General features: G+C 40.0%; 1 protein-coding gene across 2 annotated transcripts in view; it reads left to right on the top strand.

Moving 5' to 3' along the window:
* The window catches only part of thoc2 (THO complex 2), a 209,330-nt gene that overhangs the window by 176,151 nt on the left and 11,882 nt on the right, over positions 1–21,297 (top strand). For both annotated transcript variants that reach the window (XM_060927494.1, XM_060927493.1), the window contains exons 30-33: positions 5,416–5,518; positions 6,396–6,751; positions 10,146–10,204; positions 11,568–11,603. In XM_060927494.1, the coding sequence (XP_060783477.1) occupies positions 5,416–5,518; positions 6,396–6,751; positions 10,146–10,204; positions 11,568–11,603 (554 nt within the window). The remainder of the gene's footprint in view (positions 1–5,415; positions 5,519–6,395; positions 6,752–10,145; positions 10,205–11,567; positions 11,604–21,297) is intronic.

Below are 21,297 nucleotides of genomic sequence, written 5' to 3'. Positions count from 1 at the left end.
GAACTTCATGAGCTGTCTGGACGACAAGTTGACCTCCCATGGACCTCTCACTGGAACCCCCAACTCAGCAGTGGGACCAGTTCAGCACGGTGGTGAAGGAGGTAGCCCAGTCAATACTTGGTCCAAAGAAGAGAGTCCACCAGGATTGGTTTGACGAAAACGATGTTTCCATCGCCCAGCTCCTGGACGACAAGCGGAAAGCATTCATAGCATGGCAGAACGACTTGTCCTCCAACCCCAAGCGTGACCGCTTCAAGCACCTTCAGAGCCGTGCCCAGGCCACTCTCTGCCGCATGCAGGATGAGTGGTGGCAGAGGAAGGTGGACAAGGTCCAGCTGTATGCTGACACAAAGAACTCTAAGATGTTCTTCAGCACCATTAAAGCCGTGTACGGACCGTCCCAACCCAGCACCACCCCCCTCCTGTCCACTGATGGCACCATACTGGAGAAGAGTGCCATCAATGAGAGGTGGAAGGAACACTTCAGCACTCTCCTCAACAGACCCTCCACTGTCAGCCCCCAGGCTCTAGACCAGATCCCTCAGAGACCAATGATAGACAGTCTCAACACTCCTCCCAGCCTAGATAAGGTCAAGAAAGCCATCAGCCAGACCAGCTCTGGAAAAGCTCCAGGCAAGGACGGGATCCCTGCAGAGATTTATAAGGCTGCGGGACCAGTGGCTCTTGACACCTTCCACAGCATTCTCTGCAGCATCTGGGAGGAAGAGGATATGCCTCAGGAGTTTCGGGATGCCACGATTATCTCTCTCTACAAAAACAAGGGCAGCAAGTCAGATTGTGGCAACTATCGGGGCATATCTCTGCTGTCCATCGCTGGCAAGATACTGGCGCGCATCCTTCTCAACCGCCTGATCACTGCTGTTTCTGAGGAGATCCTGCCCAAGGCACAGTGTGGATTCTGCCCCAGTCGAAGCACTGTTGACATGATCTTTGCAGTCCACCAAGTCCAAGGAAAGTGCAGAGAACAGAATATGAACTTTTTTGTAGTGTTTATTGACTTGACTAAGGTTTTTGACACCATCAACAGAGAGGCCTTGTGGACAATTTTACAGAAGCTGGGCTTCCCCAGGAAGTTCACGACCCTGATCCGCCTATTTCACGAGAGCATGACTGGGCTGGTACTCTCTGGTGGCGAGACATCAGATGCCTTCAAGATATCAAGTGGTGTGAAGCAAGGCTGCGTCTTCGCTCCCATGCTGTTCAACCTCTTCTTCGCCTGCGTCCTCAGCCACGCTGTCAGAAATCTTGAGCATGGGGTGTACCTGAAATACAGAATGGACGGGTCTCTCTTTGACTTGCGCCACCTGAATGCCAAGACAAAGACAGTCGAAAAGATGATACTGGAGGCAGTCTTTGCTGACGACTGTGCCTTCATGGCCCGCACAGAATCTGCCCTACAGCATATCGGTGACCAGTTTGCCGAGGCATCCCGTCTCTTCGGGCTCACCATCAGCTTGGGCAAGACAGAGGTGCTGTTCCAACCCAGTCCTCTCACTGCAGGACACCAGCCCTCCATTGCTATCGATGGAACAGAGCTGAAGACTGTGGAGGAGTTTAAATGCCTTGGCAGCAGCATCTCCAGTAACTGCTCCCTTGACAGAGAGATCAACACCAGGATCTCCAAAGCCTGCCAGGCCCTGGGCAGGCTGCAAGTTTGTGTGCTGAATCAACACAACATCCAGCAGTCCACTAAGCTCAAGGTGTACAAGACAGTTATGTTCACCAGCCTCCTCTATGGTTGAGAGACCTGGACCCTGTACAATTGGCACATTCGACTGCTTGAGTGCTTTCACATGCGTAGCCTGCATTCAATCCTGGGCATCAAGTGGCAGAACAAGATTACAAATCTCAAGGTCTTGGACTGTGCTGAAATAACCAGCATCATGATCCTGAAAGCGCAACTGAGATGGACAGGGCACGTCGTTCGCGTGGATGACCACCGGATCCCAAAACAGCTCCTCTATGGCGAACTTTGCCAAGGCGAAAGGAAACACGGAAGGCCAGTGAAACGCTTTAAAGACTGTGTCAAGGCTAACATTGCTCATGCTGGCATAGCCCCAAAGCAGCTGGAGGAGTGTGCGCAGGAGCGATCCAACTGGTGTGCCCTGACGCGCCTTGCCTAGGAAAACTTTGCAGACAACCGGCGAGACAAAATCACCGTGGCACGTGCTAGGAGAAAGGCAGCAGCCGAGGCACCCAGTGACTCAGAACAGTTTTCCTGCCCTCACTACGGACGTACATGCAGATCCTGCATTGGACTCCAGAGCCATCTGTGAGTACACACCCGCACATAGACGTCGTCGGATCCGACAGACCACCATTATAATATAATGGCCATGTTTATTCAAAGACCAACGTGCAGTTTAATTAGGAATGCTCTTTCACAATACGGAGGACAGCTGCAAAACTACAACTTTTCGGTATTTCTCAATGAACATTTTTGAAACTGTTTACCTGTTGATTTGTGACTATAGGTATCAGTGTGTTCCAATAACTTGCCTGAGTGTCATTAAGATTATTTAAGACGGTGATTTTCCCAGCAGCCTTCATTTCAGTCATGCAGCACGGACTACATTTTGACAATGTGTTTTGCTTTATCTCACTTCCTTTTCTCGGTGAGAGTAAACAAGTGGAAATCATTGAAATAGACAGCAGAATGATTTCATGTTCTCACTGTAATGTTCTGTCTTTTTTGGTTGTTCATCTTTTGCTTTGTTGCATTATGTACGTGATGCAACTGTACAGACAGACTCCACACCTTAACAATCCGTATACCGTATCGACTACAACAAGACTGCCCAGTACTTTGGAGAATAAATTATGAAAAGGAAATTGTGATCAAACAGGAATAAAACAGTGAATGTATTAAATTATGTACTACCCCAGTTCCAAAAGTTGGGACACTGTGTAAAACATCAATAAAATTAGAGTGTGCAGATTTGCAGATCATGGAAACCCTATATTTCATTGAAAATGGAACAAAGACAACTTATGAAATGTTGAAACTGAATTTTTATTGTTTTTTGAAATATAAAGGCTCATTTTGAGTTTGATGTCAGCATCATGTTTCAAAAAAGTTGGGACAGGGGCATGTTTAGCACTGTGTTTCTGGATATTGTTTGTTTTGGTTTTAACTTGCATTTGTGGATGCAGTAATGAACTGTTTTCACAGCCGACGGTTTTCTGAAGTGTTCCTGAGCCCGTACAGTGGTTTCCACTATAGACTGCTTTTAATGCAGTGTCGCCTGAGGGCCTGAAGATCACAGGCATCCAATGGCAGTTTTCAGCCTCGTCTCTTGCATACAGAGATTTCTCCAGATTCTCTGAATCTTTTAATGATATGTACCACAGAAGATGTGATCCCCAAATTCTCTGCAATTTTACAGAGAGGAATGTTATTCTTAAATTGTTGCACTGTTTGCCCACGCAGTCTTTCACAGGGTGGTGAACCCCTCCCCATCTTTACTTCTGAGAGATTTAGCCTCTCTGGGATGCTATTTTTATACCCAATCATGTTACCGACCTGTTGCTAATTAAAGCTAGACGGCCTTTCGAGAGAGAGAAAGAAAACACAGGTTGTTAGGTATGCCCTAAAAATGACAAGTATTAAATCTGTGTGGTAGGCTCGCAGAGACGAGAGTCTTTACATCAGGCATAACACACAACAATGGCATGTTAATATGGTAAAAAATATCAATTCCTCTTTTACAGAGAGGAATGTTATTCTTAAATTGTTGCTTTGTGCAGTCAAGCAGGCAGAGGAAGTCTGTGCACATGCTGCTGCTGCTGCTTCTTCTTCTTTTCCTTCCTTTTTTGGGTTTTACAGCAGCTGGCATCCAGTGTTGCATTACTACCATCTATAGGTTTACCTTAACCATGCACTGACAGTTGCATCATTCTGTCGCTAAACGAACAACTGATCACACCGAGGTGCTTCGGACCACCGATATTGATTAGTTTGGTCCTGCGTTGTCTTTTCTTCTCGCTTTCTGTTACTGTAGTCGGTCTTTCACGTTTCATTTGCTTCCTCCATTTTCTTCTCCGGTTTCAAATTTGTACCCTACAATGCCTTATGCGAATGGGGAAAGTATAACATGTGATGCATGACGTAGTATCTTGAATTGGGTCATGTTGAAACAGGAAAAAATGGCGGAGAATCTGGGGCCACGTGGCCCCAAAATCATTAATTGTTCTATTAAAAGATAACCTAATAATATTGGAAGTCTGTGATTCGAATTCAGGAGCATTCGGTCCACTAAACATAAATAGTTGGGTGTCAGGGAAAATTCTTTTTATGTCCTGCACTTGAAAAATCTGTAAGGCAGTCTACCTTTAAACAAATTAGGCTTTTTTAGCATTACACAACTGTTTTTTTTTTTTTTTCCCCTTTTGCGTCTGTGTCCCAACTTATCTGAAACGTGTTGCTGACATCAAATTCAAAATGAGCATATATTTTTCAAAAAGCAAAATGTCTGTTTCAGCATTTGATATAATGCTGAAACAGTTTAAATAGTACAAAGACAAATAGTTGTCTTTGTACTATTTTCAATGAAATGTAGGGTTTCCATGATTTTGCAAATCGTCATACTCTGTTTTCATTTATGTTTTACACAGTGTCCCAACTTTTTTTGGAATTGGGGTTGTATATGGATTTGTGTATGGATCACTATATACCCTGACAACATGCTTTAAACTATATGTTGAATAAAAGTGAAGTACAGTCTGTCTTAATCAAGGTTTTAGTGCAGCAGTTTCTTCCCATTGCTTTAGCACAGGTGTTAAAATGCTCAACATTGAACTTGATTGGAATGCATAATATTCTGCCCCCAATATCACTTTTATTGTAGTGGAATGTTACTCTTTTTATCTTCATGTGTTATGTGAAAGTGGACAGTAATTACTGTTGTTTATTATTATTATTATTATTATTATTATTATTATTAATCAATAAAGGTGGCATGGAGTCTTATTTCTCCAAGGTTTAATTTTTTATTCTAATATGCCTTTCTTTAGTTCACACCCTCCTCCTCCTCTTTGGTTCACATGCTCCAAATGATCCTGATACCAATAACTTCATTAGTGTGTCTTCAAGGAGATTTAAATAATTTGCACGTTCTGAAGAGCCCTCTCAATTTTAAGTAGATTCTGATGTTTCATTTCTTCCATAGTTGTTTTGCTTGAGCTATTTTGACCTTTTGTTTGTTTAATGTATTTTTTAAAAAAACTTTCCCTTTGGATTATTCCTGTTCTATCTTATCATGAATTATTTTAACCTCCAACAAAGGTTTTATTAGCCATGTATGCTTTTTAAAACATTTGGTCAAATACATGAAGCTCATGAAGTGTCATGTGGTTTAATCCTAAAGAATCCAATGTGCATTTGCTATTTTTCAGACAAATCTAAGGACAAATCTCAGGTGGCTCAGAAAACAGCCTGCAAAAACCTAACCATGGCGAATAAAGCAAGCAGCAGCAACGGCAGCAGCACGCCTAACAGGTACGCACACACGCGCACACATCCCTACCTACCTGCAGCACAACCCTAGCTAAGAGCACTGCAGAATGATGTACTGCTCTCATCTTTTGGATAATGTTATTAAAAGGTTAGTCCCTAAGGCAAGGAAGTTTAGCACCAGCTTATTATTTCAAACTGCTTGGCAAATAAATCAATCTTTTATCAAAGTCTACCTTTCTTATGAACTGCATAATCAAATTTGAACAGCGTTCCAGGCTAGAATCTGCTTACTGTTCTATTAAATTGAGCTATTGCTCAAAGAACCCTTTTGAAAGGAGCCATCTTGGTGGGATACGGTTGTTACAACATCCCGACAATTGCGAAAGACCTATTAAATTGAATGTATAAAGCATAATTTTGAAAGGAGACATCAAAGGGGAGGCATACGGAGAGCTGGAAAGAAAGGTCTCCATTAAGGCCCATTCAGGACCAGTGGGAAGGTAATGAGTTTGTAATGGTTCCTACAGGCTCCAGTGTACTTTGCTGAGGTCAGAGACATTGCCGTTGTCAGATACTGGATTGGAGAGTAATTCACCTCAGTCCAAAGGAGTGAGACATCACCCTGCTTCCCTGGGATTTATAGTTAATATCCATGGTTCAGAAAATGTTCTTTCAGACAGAGTTTGGAGATGGAAGGAAATGTAAACTATCTACCAGCAAGTCTAATATTTCTAACAAATGTGATGATTTATTGACAGTTTGACAAGCTCGCTGACGTAAAATCTCAGGATTTTATTGGCAAAAATTGAGTTTAAGGGATTTCAAATGAAGAGATCTATCAAAACTGAATTGTACAGTGTTGTGGGCCTTGCAGAACTTTGAACCAAGTCTTCAAAGTGTGTATTTGTGATTCTTACAGCATCAAAGGGAGCAAAGAAAAGGAGGACAAGGAGAAGAGTGTGAAGGAGAAAAAGGAGAAGAAGGAGAAGACCGCTGCCAGCACTCCAGAGACCAAGCCAGGAGGGAAGGAGAAGCAGAAGGAGGAAAAAATGGGTGATGCCAAGGACAAGGTGCCCAAGGCTGAGAAGGACAAGAGGAAGGATGACAAGAAGGACGAGAAGATCAAGAGTGATGCTAAGGCAGCAGACAAAGAGTCATCCAAGGAGCGAGATGTGGCCAAGGAGGGCAAGTTAAAGGAAAGCAGCAAGGGCGAGAAAAATGTTGCGTCCCTCAAGTCCCCTGTTCCCAGATCAGAAGGAATTGAGTCTGAACGGGGTAAGGCAAAATTTTCTAGTGGAGAGGCGTGATTAACCCAGATCATTTTATAACTTTTGTTCACTTGAGTCATGATTCGAAAACAGGATAAACTTTTTGGAGCAAGATGTTGGATTTTTTTTTTTTTTAAAAAGAGCCTCTCATCTTGTGACTCTTGTGTTGAAAGAAGTTACTCATCACTAAATTAGATCTTCAGAAGGGCTTTAGAAAAAGCGTCTGTGGTTGATCATCTGCAAGTTCAGCAAATGGCTTCTTATAAAAGAAATTGTTTTTTGGCTACTTTCTGGGACAGAACGTACCAGACTGTGTAGGAACTTGCCAGACTCTTCTTGAAGGGGTTCTCCTGGAGAGAAGACTATGCCTTCATTAGGTCTTCATTTGAAGTGTGCATTGTAACTAGAGAATTGGGGAAGCTTATAACCTAGATGTGTAACTGGGAGTAAGGCTTCATTAATCAGTGGTATTACAGGTGTATTCTTGACCAGGACATGACAACTGTGGAGAAGGAGTTTTAGAAAATTTGCATAAATGGGACGCTAACAATTATTCGCCTAAGGCAAGGTGAATATCGGTGAGTAATAACCAAGACAAAGTCGAGGTTATTAACAACTACTTTTTAACTAAGTGCGAGGTCTTTATGGAGAAAATATCAGACCGAGATCTTGACAGCATGGACCGAACCGTAAGCAAGGTCCGTACAAAAAGACCAAGGTTTGATATTTTCCCGTAAAGACCGAGCAAGTGAGCTTAATAAGGAAGTTTATATGACTTTTTTTTTCCAAGATTAAAATACAGTCATTATCATGAGGCGATACTGCTTTCAGTCACGTCATATTTGTAACTTAGTTGAGTCACACATGCAGAATAAATGGCTAACTGTTTTAAAACCGAATTTCTGTTCGCGGTTCATGGTTTCTGAATGCTCTTTGTTGCTCATTTCTTGAATAACTTGGTGACTCTTGTTTGTCTTTTGTTTCTCATCTGTTTTTGATTCCGTTTTGATTTCCAATCTTTTTTTGTTGTTGGTTGGTTGTTTTTTGCAACATTGAAAGCCAGCGCATTGGAAAGAAAGTCCGTAATCGCCCACAGGCATTATGGGAAAATTCTGCATGCCAAGGAACCAATCAGAGCACACACTTTTACCGGAAGTAGCTTGTGCCGTATAATAATTAAATAGTATTGGCTGGCTTTGAGTGGTCTGTCAAATGTATTCCATTCAGCTAGCATGATATTGAATGAGTCAAAGACAAGTTCAGTATCATGCTAGCTGAATGGAATATATCTGATAGACCACAAAAAAAGCCCGAGCTTACCTGCGATTTGGTGCTGTTAGCGCGGCAGTCCACTTGCCTTCTAGGCGGTGTAACATTCAGCAGTAGTGTCAGCGAAGGCCAATGCGAGCTTACCCACGACTCGGTGCTGTTAGCGCAGCAGTCCAGTTACCTTCTAGCTGGTGGTGTGTTGGTGCAGGCCAATGCTAGTGCAGTCAGGCTGAGTATTATGATTTTCCCTGTGTAATTTACTTAGTTACTTTTAAAATCAACATTGACAACTACATACAATGGAGCTACTTGGCAGCCAAAATTCTCTCATAATCTTCCACTTTTAATGAAGTAAATCTTATGGCAGTGTTTGTTTACAAATTGTCAGTCACTTGCTAGCATGGAAGTTTTACATCTTCGACATGTCTCTCTTCCAGTTTTTCAATGTCTGTTGGTATGTTTTTCTCTTATAAATATGCGTGAAGAATATATAATGAAGTTTTGGTAGCTTTTCGGGTGTTCAGCACATCTTTAGTTTCAGTTTATTTATTTTGTACTTAAACCTAGCACTGGATTAGCCTTGCCTTCTCTCTTTCTTGTTCGACAAAGAAATGATTGTGCACATGCGCAGCAGAAAAGTTTTGTCATTGTCTCTTCACATGAGCTCTGATGTGTGATGTTTTCTCTTGACAATGTGCAATATTGTAACAATATTGCATGCTCATTCTCCATTGGGGAGAGTGGTGTAATACACGGAGGATAAGTGATATGATTATATTGCATGCCATCAATAAACCCGCTAGAAGGGAATAGACTACATGTTTTTATTCCATGGAAAAGGTAGCCTGTATGTATAATAATCACCGATATTCTCTGAGCCTGAGGCGGATAACTGTTTTAGTATAAATACACAGGTGATTTATTAAAAAAAAAAAAAAAGAGTTTATTTCAAACTTCAAAAGCAGCATGCAAATGTAATAAAGTTACTTGTGTGACTTAACGCTGACTTGCTTAAAATACTTTGTTTTGAAATGGATAAAATAAATCACAATTCCACTTTACCTTTGAATAGTTTTACACCGAACTTTGTATCAGATTTAGTACTTTTAGGAGCAGCATTTTCTTTTCATAATCTGTAATCCTTCCTCAATTACGGTGATGAAGCGATTGGCAGCCATTTTGCTGAGTCACTTGAGGTGATTATCGAGAAATGATCAGAATTTCTTGACAAAGCAGCGTGTGATATTTTTCTATAATTACCTGTGTATTTATACTAAATCCTCATACTATTTTCACTTTACATGCTGTGAGAGACTCATCTGTTGTCACAACTTTGCTTGATATTGCTACTTCTAATGTAGCGGCAGTTTTATACACCATAAGCTTCCTGTCAACAGATAACTGGATCAGTGTATTATTCCATCAATGGAAACCTACAAAGTATTCCAACATGATAGAAGTGGCCACAAGGGATCTCTGTTTTGCAGGGAGCATTGGCTGGCTTGTCCATTATGGCAAATGATTGCCGCATGGCTAGGAGCTTTAGGCTGGGGTTTGCCTACTTGCTCTGTAGTGTGGCACTTTGCCATCTCGAATCTCTGTTGGAATTCTTTCACAGGCAGCCAGGGCACAGGCTGTGCCATGGGAAATGGAAAGAACGTAGCACTTGAATGGAGTAGAAAAAACTGTAATCCCACTTTTGTTGTTGAGAATTCTTTCCGGTTTGTCTGTCACTGCACCACACCAGGGGAAAAGCTTGTGGTCTTCATGGAGAAGCATGTGAGAATGATGTACACAAATGTTGTGGCAGATGATATGTGGGATGGCACGCTATTGTGTCATGGCTGATTGTGTCTCCATTAGATAGATCTGCTGTCATTGGTGCTTGTGTCATTGGTCAGACCTGAGGCATTTCCCATAATGAGATATTGAAGAAAAGTTTAAAGGACAATCCAAATTTTTGTTTGTTTTCAGGCTTAGGCTATATCCTGAGTGCACACCACGGGCGAAAGTACTTTTTGCTAGAAATGTTTAGAAGCCATTTCATTAGTCTAGAAAATGGCAACAATTTTTTTTTTTTAAAGCTTTGAACTAAAAGTCTTGTTTTTTGTGTGTTTTTCTTTCTCTACTAGAACAAAAAAGACGAAAGCTCGACACACATTCTTCGCCCTCACACTCCTCTGCAGTAAAGGTTAGTATGGCCTGAGGAGGGCCGTTTTCCTCTTGTCCCCTCCCTCCACATGCCAGAGTTCAGGGGAGGCCTCTGGAACCCAACCTTCATAGGAGAGCTGTAGGGGGGAGAAGTTATACATGGACTCTTTTTTTTTTTTTTTTTTTCTTTTTTTTTTGAGAATATTTTTATACATAGAATTTTTTATGATAGAATTCAATGGACTTGCCAAAAATTTAAACCGTCGCATCAGATTTTTTGCTTCCCATTTTGTATGTGCTGTGCTGAAAAACCAGCTCTCAAGTGCCTTGGAAAATTTTTGTCATCGAAAGCATTTTGTTTTTGTAAATATTAGATATTATATTTTTGTAAATCGCCCTTCAGCCTTTTTTGACTTTTTAAAATTTTGTGAGCGGCTTTCTTCGGCGATAGCATTAAGTCCATCAAGAAAGAGTTAAAGTAAATAAATGAGGCCACCACTTTTTAAACACCGAGATGAAAGAATTTTTTTTTTTTTGCTGGAAGATATCATGAATAGAGCATCGGGGCAGAGCAGTTGGATCGTGTGTTCTCCTGCTTCCTTAGCTGTGACATCCATCCTGGATCCTCCTGATGAGACCGAGCTACATTTTTTCCTCCAGTCCTTTGGCTCTCATGCTGGGTTTTTTTTTTGTTTTTTTCCCCCCCCTGTATTTTTTGGCACTGGAAAGTGGCCCAGAGGTGCCAAAGCTGTGGAAAGTGGTTTTTTTTTTTTTCCCCCTGCTCCCCCAGATCTTCACATCTTCTGCAAAAGGCGCACATGCCTTCCAGCCATCCAGGGAAAACCTCATGATGCATCACCAGCAGCAGCTGCATAGTGAAAGGGAGGAAAGGCTACCAGGGGGAAAAAAGCATGGGCAAAGCCTTTCCCGAAGGAGCTGCTTATCTGCAACCAGGGAGCTTGTTGTAATTCTATATGCACCCTAATTCCATATGCACCCAACCACCACCAAGACCTTATAGAAATCAACAAAATTCACTTAAATCTTACATGCCAGGGCATTTATTGTAGCACTGGAGCACTCCTCCATGTCAGAATGTTAACTCATCTCCTCCAGCACACACACCACACTGACTTAGTAGAATGTATTCTTTATTTGGACCAAATAAACAAAGTAAGATGCAGCACAGGTTCTCCAAGCACATCTAGACTCAGATTGCTCCTGCATAGGCCATAATTTAGCCTCCAGTTGTTTCCTCCACTAACCATGTCAAAGTTCTAGTCTTTGAAGGTCTCTACGGGGATGTGTTGAAGGCCGGCCAACCTTCCCCACCCCCCCAACCCCTTTCTCCTGCTGTGTGCCAACTTCTTCAGCTCATCTGTCATCTCCATTCATTCCTACAGGACAATCTCAATGACTTCAAGGACTCAGCCATCAAGGTGTATATCAGTTTCACTATTTATCCATTTTCTTCTCATCCATGATGTTTTTAGGATACAGATTGATGCATTGTATTTGGTAGCATAGCATATTAAGGCCGTCTTGGTATGTTGAGGTAATTTCTTTTATCATGGTTTAATCAAGAATGCTGCTGTAGTGAATATCAGCACAGCTGTTAATACGAGTGCCACAGGTAATCACAGTTGTGCTGATGTTCAGTATAACAATATATCACTCAAATTAGTGGACTGGAACTAACTGTCGTGAAATAATGTTAATACCGCAGCATGGTTGAATTCTCGAATCTGATTGGTCAGTCGTTCTGGGCAGTAGTTTCAACTGTCGCATAAACAACACATTTATATTTACACACTGCTTCTAGTACATTGTTTCTATAGTAACAGCACATACACACGAATGTGTATGGCATAAACTCCTTACAATCTAAGCAAAATAAGAAATGTATGTAAACACACACAAAGTTGTGTAACAAATAGGCATGTATTGATTCGATTCAGGATATTGGGTTCATGATTTGATTTTTCCCCAATATTTAAAAAAAAATTTATTTTATATTGAAAAAATATATTTCCCTATTATTTATCCACTTAAATATTCTTTTTGTTAAAATAAAGGTTGGAGTAAAATATAATAGCCTATTAACTAAAATATTACTTGAATTAAAAATAATGTTTATGACAAATAGGCCTTTACTTAACTTTTGAGCATTTCTACTACCTCCATTTTCTTCTCTTTTCTTTAGCTTTCATCAGTCTGTAAAAACGGCTCCTTTTTCAAACCTAATTGTACAGTCAGTTGCACAATACCGCTTTCCCATTTTAGGTCTGCTTGTGTGTTTTTCTAACATGAGAGATGTTACTTTCGCCTCAGGTGAAGTCACATTCATTCCTGCTACTGTACATTATTGCAGCCTCTGCTGTCTAAACGATGCGATTGCATCTAGGAAATCTGTGAGATTAAACAGTGTGGCAATAATCATTTTTAATTTCATCAATTTGAATCATCTTAAATGTGTATTGCAGTTTATCATCGCAGAATATCGTTACATGCCTCGTAACAAATGAAAAACTAATTGGTGATGTAGAAAAATTTGTCGGTGTTTATGGAAGACCCCTTGGGTGCCTATTTTGTAATAGTAAGTTTCCCAACATCGGGAAATGTTAAGGAGAGACGTTTCAATGTTCCAGTTTCTGTCACATGAGAAGCTCCTTTTTTTTTTTTTAAATTAAATCTAATTTGTTTGTTTGTTTGTTTGTTTGTTTGTTTGTTTGTTTTGTTAACTGGGGGGGAAGTGCTGGTGAGGGAACAACTGTTTATAAGATGAGAAGAATCAACTTGTCTTGATGTTCCACGACATTAAGTGTAATGATAAACAGCTAAAAATGGCAGTGAATCATTTTTTGTGAATTCTGTGTACCGTAATTGTTGGTTGTGTTATAAGTGGAGTAACACACTGCAGCCTGTGCTGTAGATGTGAGGAGGAAACGGGGGGGAACCCCACTTGGCATCACAGGGTGATCCCTGTCATGGATTATTTTCTAAGAGCAGCATTGTCTGTCGTGTTGTACCTTACTTAGGAGTTTATATCAAATGTTTGCTCACTATTTTTCTGTTTATTGATTAGTAAACGCAGGGCAGCATAGTGGTGTAGTGGTTAGCACGGTCGCCTCACAGCAAGAAGGTTCTGGGTTCGAACCCAGCGGCCGGCAAGGGCCTTTCTGTGCGGAGTTTGCATGTTCTCCCCGTGTCTGCGTAGGTTTCCTCTGGGTGCTCCGGTTTCACATCTAGGTTAATATGGGACGGCCTTGAGCTGAGGTGGCCTTGAGCGAGGCACCTAACTCCCAACTGCTCCCCGGGCACTGTTAGCATGGCTGCCCACTGCTCTGGGTATGCGTGTGTGTGTGTGCTCATTGCTCACGTGTGTGTGTTCACTGCTTCAGATGGGTTAAATGCAGAGAGGAAATTTCACGAGTGTGAGATGAATAAAGTTGTGCTTTCTTCTTTCTTTAGTTTCTTGCGTTACCATACTTTTTACTCTACATCCATACTAGCAAGCGCCAAGTTGCTAATGTGGGCGAGTTGCTTGTCACTTACGGTATGTGGGCTGCTTCGGTTATTGTTCTGTCCCCCACCCAGATGTAAAATGGTTCTAGCTGTATATCCACTGCTAACTAGTTGAACACAAAATAATGTACAGTAACAGTCAAAAGTTTGGACATACCTTCTAATTCGATGGCTTTTCTTTATTTTTTATTCATTGACACTTCATGTCTTTTGTTGTTTTTCAGTATTCTTCTACAATGTAGTAAATTGTCACAGTGCAGAAAAACCTATGAATGAGTGGCCATGTCCAAACCTTTGACTGGTACTGTACTCTCCTAATCAGTGTGAAAAATGCTTGGGACTTGCTTTGTTGACAGATTAGCAATGTATCCATTTCCTCTCTGTATTTGTACAGTGCTCACTTGGATCGAATTGTTTACTGAGAGGTTGTGTATGACAGGAGAGGGTCATGAGTATTTCTTCCGTTTTTGTATGTAAAACAGTAAACGTAAATGGCTGAGGTTTTTCACTTTATTGCGTCATACCTAATTTGCATAGAATAAAGAATCTAAATTCGACCGTCTCTTGTTGCAATGTCACTTCGTCACTTGCAGCAGTCACGGAAATCGTGGCTCTGTGTCGCATATGTGCCACGTTGTTGCTTGCTAATATGAATGTCGAGTCAGATCAGGAAACGATTGGGTCAAGCAGACGGGTGACTTAGTCGTATTGCGAGTTTAGCCAGGCTTATAATTTAAAAACGTGTTACGAAATGTAGCCCTGCTTCATTTTTGCCTTTATGAGATGAAGCAACACATTAAGCTGATTTACCTTTAAATTTACCAAAGGTAAATCGCTTGGAGCATTTTGGGATGAGTTTTAGGACTTTATAAAGTCAGGGCAATAAAATCTCTTTAACAAGATTCTGCTCAAGCTGCACGCTGGAAGACTGCAAAGCCCTTCATTAGCCTGAAATTTGTGCTTCTGTGGAAAGAAATCATATCCAATATCTCGAACTACCTTTTCCTTGCAGCTCCCCATCTCTCTCTCTCACACACGTGCACAATTGCGTGCGTCACAGTCTGCTAATATAATTTCTTTTCCAAAATATCCTCTATTTTCTCTGCTTGCCCCTGCTCTCCTGTGCCTCACTTAGTCGTCTTAGCATCTCATTGGACTCCTTGCTTGCTCTGATATTCCTCAGCTCTCTTCAGCTGGTCGGCTGATAAGAGTTTTTCTTCTGTTATGGCTACTGAAAGCAGTGGCAGGATATTTGAAAATATGCTGATGGTGCCTCTCTCAAAAGCAGGATCCAGCAGAATTATTATTATTATGTTATTTATTTATTTATTTATTTTTGCAGGCTGCCATTCCCTTACCTGGCCTTTAAGAGGGTTTTTTTTGTTTGTTTTTGTTTTTTTAAATAATGTGATATTTTATTAAGGGACTTTGCTTACGAAGCCAAATGTTTAGACGAGAGGATTTACATTTTAAATTTGACACTGTGCTTTTTTGATCTTTCAAATTGTTATTTTAAATTATTATGTATAATACAGTGTCTTGCAGAAGTATTCATCCCCCTTTGTTTATCCTATTTTGTCGCATTACAAGCTGGAATTAAAATGGGTTTTTGAGGGGTTAGCACCATTTGATTTACACAACATGCCTACCACTTTAAAGGTGAAAATTGTTGTTTATTGTGACACAAACAATAATTAAGATGGAAAAAAAAAACAGAAATCTGGAGTGTGTATGTATGTGTGTGTGTGTGTGTGTGTGTGTATATATATATATATATATATATATATATATATATATATATATATATATGTGTGTGTATATATATGTGTGTGTATATATATGTGTGTGTATATATATATATATATATATATATATATATATATATATATATGTGTGTGTGTATATATGTGTGTGTATATATATGTGTGTGTATATATATGTGTGTGTATATGTATATATATATATATATATATATATATATATGTGTATATATATATATATATATATATATATATATATGTATATATGTGTGTGTGTGTGTGTGTATATATATATATATATATATATATATATATATATATATATATACACGTGTGTGTGTGTATGTATATATGTATATGTGTGTGTGTGTGTATATATATATATATATATATATATATATATATATATATATATATATACACACATACATACACACCCCACCCACCCCAAAAGTCAATACTTTGTAGAGCCAACTTTTGCTGCAATTACAGCTGCAAGTCTCTTGGGGTACGTCTATTAGCTTAGCACATCTAGCCACTTGGATTTTTGCCCATTCCTCAAGGCAAAACTGCTCCAACTCCAAGTTAGATGGGTTGCGTTGGTGTACAGAAATCTTCAAGTTATGCCACAGATTCTCAGTTGGATTGAGGTCTGGGCTTTGATTAGGCCATTCAAAGACATTTAAATGTTTCCGTTTGAATCACCCCAGTGTAGCTTTAGCAGTATGTTTAGGGTCATTGTCTTGCTGGAACGTGAACTTTCGTCCCAGTCTCAAACCTCTGGCTGACTCAAACAGGTTTTCCTCCAGAATTGCCCTGTATTTAGTGCCATCCATCTTTCCTTCAGTCCTGATCAGCTTTCCTGTTCCTGCAGATGAAAAACATCCCCACAGCATGATACTGCCACCATCATGCTTCACTTTAGGAATGGTGTTCTCAGGGTGTTGGGTTTGTGCCACACATGGCATTTCCCATGATGGTCAAAAAGATCAATTTTTGCCTAATTTGACCAGAGAATCATCTTCCATGTGTTTGGGGAGTCTGCCACATGCTGTTGGGCAAACTCCAAACGTGTTTTCTTCAGCAATGGCTTTTTTCTGGCAACATTTCCATAAAGCCCCACTCTGTGGAGTGTATAGCTTAAAGTGGTCCTATGGACAGATACTCCCGTCTCCGCTGTAGATCTTTGCAACTCCTTCAGTGTTATCTTTGGGTTTTTTTTTTGCATCTCTGATTAATGCCCTCCTTGCCCAGTCTGTGAGTTTTGGTGGGCAGTTTTTCCTCTGGTCAGGTTTGTAGTGGTGACACATTCTTTCCATTTTGCTATAATGGATTTAATGGTGCTCTGTAGGATATTCAAAGTTTGGGATATTTTTTTATAGCCCAACCCTTATTCATACTTCTCCACAACTTTGTCTTTGACCTGTTTGGAGTGCTCCTTGGTTTTCATGTTGCTTGCATGTGTTGCAGTGTTGCAGAGTCAGGGTCCTTCCAGAACAGGTTGATTTATACGGACATCATGTGACACTTTGCACACAGGTGGAGCTTAACCAACTAATTATGTGACCTATGAAGTGAATTGGTTGGAGCAGCTCTTATTTAGGGGTTTCATATGAAAGGAGGCGAATACCTATGCACACTCCAGATGTCTGTTTTTTCATCTTAATTATTGTGTCACAATAAATCACCAATTTGCACCTTTCAAGTGGTAAGCATGTTGTGTAAATCAAATGCTGCTAACCCCCCAAAAATCCATTTTAATTCCATTTTGTGATAAAACAGGACCAAGGGGAGGATGAATACTTTTGCAAGACACTATGTAATCCATCCATATATAATATAGATGGGGAGCAAATGAAAGGAAAAACGAATAGAACATGTCTTAGTCTGGTTTTGGTAAACTATGAGCCACCAGAATAGTTTCGCTGCAGCTTGCTGTAGCCTCTTGAACTGGACTGGAGCCATTCCTCTGAAAGATGCATCTCAGGTGGTGGCAGAGTGTTGTCTAAACCGTCACTCCAAAATCTCCCAGTTGAGTTGAAATCTCGAGATTGTAGAAGGCCATAGCATATCATTTGTCACATTTTCATAGTCGTTAAACCATTCAGTGAGCACTGGTGCCCTGAGCATGGGGGCGAATTCATCCTGAAAGAGATGGCTCTCATTAGGAGAGAAATGTTTCATCATAAGATAAAGCTGATCAGTCAGAAGAAATTGTATTGATTTGCAGCGACACTTCTATCTAAAGGGACAAGTGAACCCAGATCATGGCAGCAAAATGGCCTCACAGTGTAAGAGACCAATTTTTCCTTGGTGTAGAAGATAATATCCACACTGTCAGAGCAGAATAAAATTACATCAGACACAGGGCAAGCAATAAAATCAGTTACAGGGAATGTGGACGTTCTTTATGTTCCTTTTTGACATCTTGTAAACTAGCAATATATCTGCTTTCATGTGCTGCTATTTCACTAGCGAGCAAAAACATTTAAACTCAAGGAAATGATCATGAAGAAAAACTGAATTGAACAGAAGGAATCGGTAGTAAAGAAAATCTTTTTTTTTTTTTTTTAAACCAAAAACCTAATAACGTCACCTGCCAGTGGATTATATATAACTTTTAGTTTTGAAGAACAAACATTGCAATAATAAATGCTTGTCAGCCATTTTTCTCCCAAATGCCCTTATTCTCATTTTCAGCACACTGGGAAAGCCTGTTTTAGACAGTGACCTTTAGAAACCTTTTTCCAGTCTCGCTTTTACCAGCATCTGAATGCCATTCGCAGCATTTTTTCATGCGCGCGCTGTGTGTTTGTGTGTGTGTTTTATTTTTAAACACAAATTAGTCAGTTATGGAATGATACAATTATATATTGTATAATAACAAGAAAAAGCTTTAATAAATCGAACATGAGTAGAATGTGAAATAAATATAATTAATCATCATTCCATTAAGGTTAACAAGATATTTTAAGTAAGGAATTAATATTCAAGTTTCAAGTTTTTGTTTGACTAGCAGTGCACACTCAGGCCCTTGACCTGTTTTACAGGTTAATCTGGTATAACATTTAAAAAACAAACACAAGGAACACACAAATAAAGCCAGTGACATTACAAGCAATATAGGCAACAACTAAGTCTATCCTCAAACATCAAATGCTATGTACTGCTACTTTAAAGTCCATTTTTAAATGTCTTCTGGCTTAGTACTTCTCACTTCTAACAGGAGCTTGTTCCGTGTCTGGGGTCTGTAGTATTGTAGACTGCCTTTAAATGGCTCAACATTTGCTGGAGGAGAGCTAAGCTTATGGGATCCCAGTCCGAGAGTAGCTTGACAGCAGTCCAGGTACGAACCTTTATAACAGGAAGTGACTTCCATTTAAACATGACCTATATATATATATAGGGTGGAACTCATTTGTGGACTGCGTTAAACACCATGACTAGAATGTTGACTTCAGTCCTCTTACTCGGGGGCTCCATCCCTGCCTCCGCTAACAAAGTCTCAGTCGAGACATGGTCCTGGAGTGTATGGTCTAAATCCTTGCAGCTTGGTTTAACAACCTGTTTAGTTGTAGTGTTTGTGTTTTGTTGCACTGTACAAGAGATGGCAGCCAGGCAGTGGCACAGTAGTCCAAGTGTGAATATAACAAAGTATGATGCATGATTTGGAGTATTTCCTTGGTAACAATGGCTTTTGTGTGATTTAAGGCACCCAGGCCAGCCAGAAGTTTTCGTATGATTTTCTCAGTGTGAGCTGCCCACTGAAGATAGGGCTCTAGAGTTATCTGGACCCCTATGGAATATGGAAAACAATCAAGTGACAGGGTTACCACTCCAGAGCTGGCTGATTTTGTTTTCCTATAGAGGAAAGCAATATTTCACTGACATTACGGATTTGTTTTTCATGCAGTGTCCGCCATACAGCCGGGCAAACAAAGAAACAGCCGCGACAGTTAAGAATGAAAATTGAGACGACTGCAGTCAGCACAATCTCTCTGAAATTCTTAAAATTTTACTTTATACCAGCAGATTGCGTTACATCCAAAAGCTGAAACATGCAGGCATCACAGAGATAATTTATCCACAAACGTATTTATTTATTCTGCACACTGCGCGCGCGCACACACACACACACACTTTTTTTTTTTCTCTGTATATGCATGCACACTTGTTCACTGTTTCAGATGTATTAAATGCAGAGGAGGAATTTCGCTGTGCTTGAGTTTACATGTGACAAAAATAAAAAAATAAAGGCTTGTTCTTAATTTACCCACAAATGTATTCCAGTGGCAGCCAGGCACTTGAAAAGTGTTCAGCAAACCAGCTACTGGATTTGGGACACTACAGGATCCTAAACTATTTAGTATTTGGGACTTCTAAATATACCAGAGATGCTAAAGGCGAGACAAAAGTACAGATGCCTACCAGTAGGCAGGTTTCATGCATGCTGGAATGTTGTGGGAAATTCCTGATAAAGAAAAATACCTTGTGACAAAAGTAAACTCAAACATGGCCTTCTAATAGTAATAGATCTTGGCCCTGGCCTGTTTAGCATATTTTGTGGTGTTTAGCCTCGTCTACATTATCAGTACATAACAAACATTCTGCTAGTTGAGCCAAACATTAGGTCTAATTAAATATATCTCGTCCAAAGCCCACATCTAGATGTACATTTTAACGTTGCACAGAGCTTTCACACTAACCTGATATAAAATGCCCTCCACACACAGGAATGTTTTGTTGGCATTCAGTCTTCCCATTTAACTGCAACTTGCCATTTTTCTTGTCTTTCTGGGTTTGCAAGGAAGCAGTGAAAAGTTAAATCAGGCTTATCTCCACGTCTGTTATTACATCCAAAAGCACTACAGGTCTCTGGCATTTGTCCTTTTAGATGTAACTTCTACAAGTTTATCTGTAGATATTTACTGAATTGGGCTTACAATCACTCACATACATTTGTGCCTGTCGCTGGCAAAAACAAATCCGCAGTTGCGATGACATCACGTGGAAGTCCTCTATAGTAGCATGTCCCAGTGTGTTTTATTTCACTTATACCTACCATAGCAGTTCCTCAAATTGTTATTATTTGTTTCTAGTCATGTTTACTGAGATAGAACTCGTGCACAAAGAGAGTCAGTTCCTGGTATCATGTTACAGCCACCGTGAGCATTTATTCTGTCACCAGCCTCTCGCCTCTCTTCTCTTTAAGTTAATAAGTGAGACAAAAAACACAGCTTGTCAGGATGCTAAGACTTTTGTTGCAAAGTGTTCACACAGGAAACTCCTTTCAAAAAAATTATTTGGAAGAAAAACAAGCATGTTGATATAAAACCTGTGATGTCTTGCACCTGAACTACAGTCAAACCTGCTCTTAAAACATCAAGCAACAGCTTATCAGTAATAATTGTGAATTCATGAGATTTGTGGGATAAAATAAATAATCTAAAGTAAAATTAAACCTAGCGTTTCACTCCATAGTCTTATGGAGTGAAACCTTACAGGTAGTTACTTGCGTACAACTAGCCAACTTGATCAAGTTAACTTGCTCATTGAGTTTCGTAATATAATGTGTAACAATTGTAGAGATACTTTGTTGTTTCTCTTCTGTTGCTTAATTTCTTATTAAATTCTTTTGGGAAGTAGTAAAAAAAATTGCGCCACATGTCTGCCTATTTGTTAGTCGTGACAAGGCTAATTACAGTTCTTATGTTTTAAAAAAAAGCTAATCTTGTTGCCTAAATAAGGTAAAACAAGTGACTTATCATTTAAAGTCCATATTGAGCTTTTAGTAGCTTCATACAACCAACCTGCTGAGTTTGAACGCATGAAGATTTTATGCACCTTG

Source organism: Neoarius graeffei, chromosome 8 (assembly GCF_027579695.1).
Source record: "Neoarius graeffei isolate fNeoGra1 chromosome 8, fNeoGra1.pri, whole genome shotgun sequence".
Taxonomy (NCBI): Eukaryota; Metazoa; Chordata; class Actinopteri; order Siluriformes; family Ariidae; genus Neoarius; species Neoarius graeffei.
The sequence above is the reverse complement of the archived record's forward strand: the minus strand, read 5'-3'. Positions and strand labels throughout refer to the sequence as shown.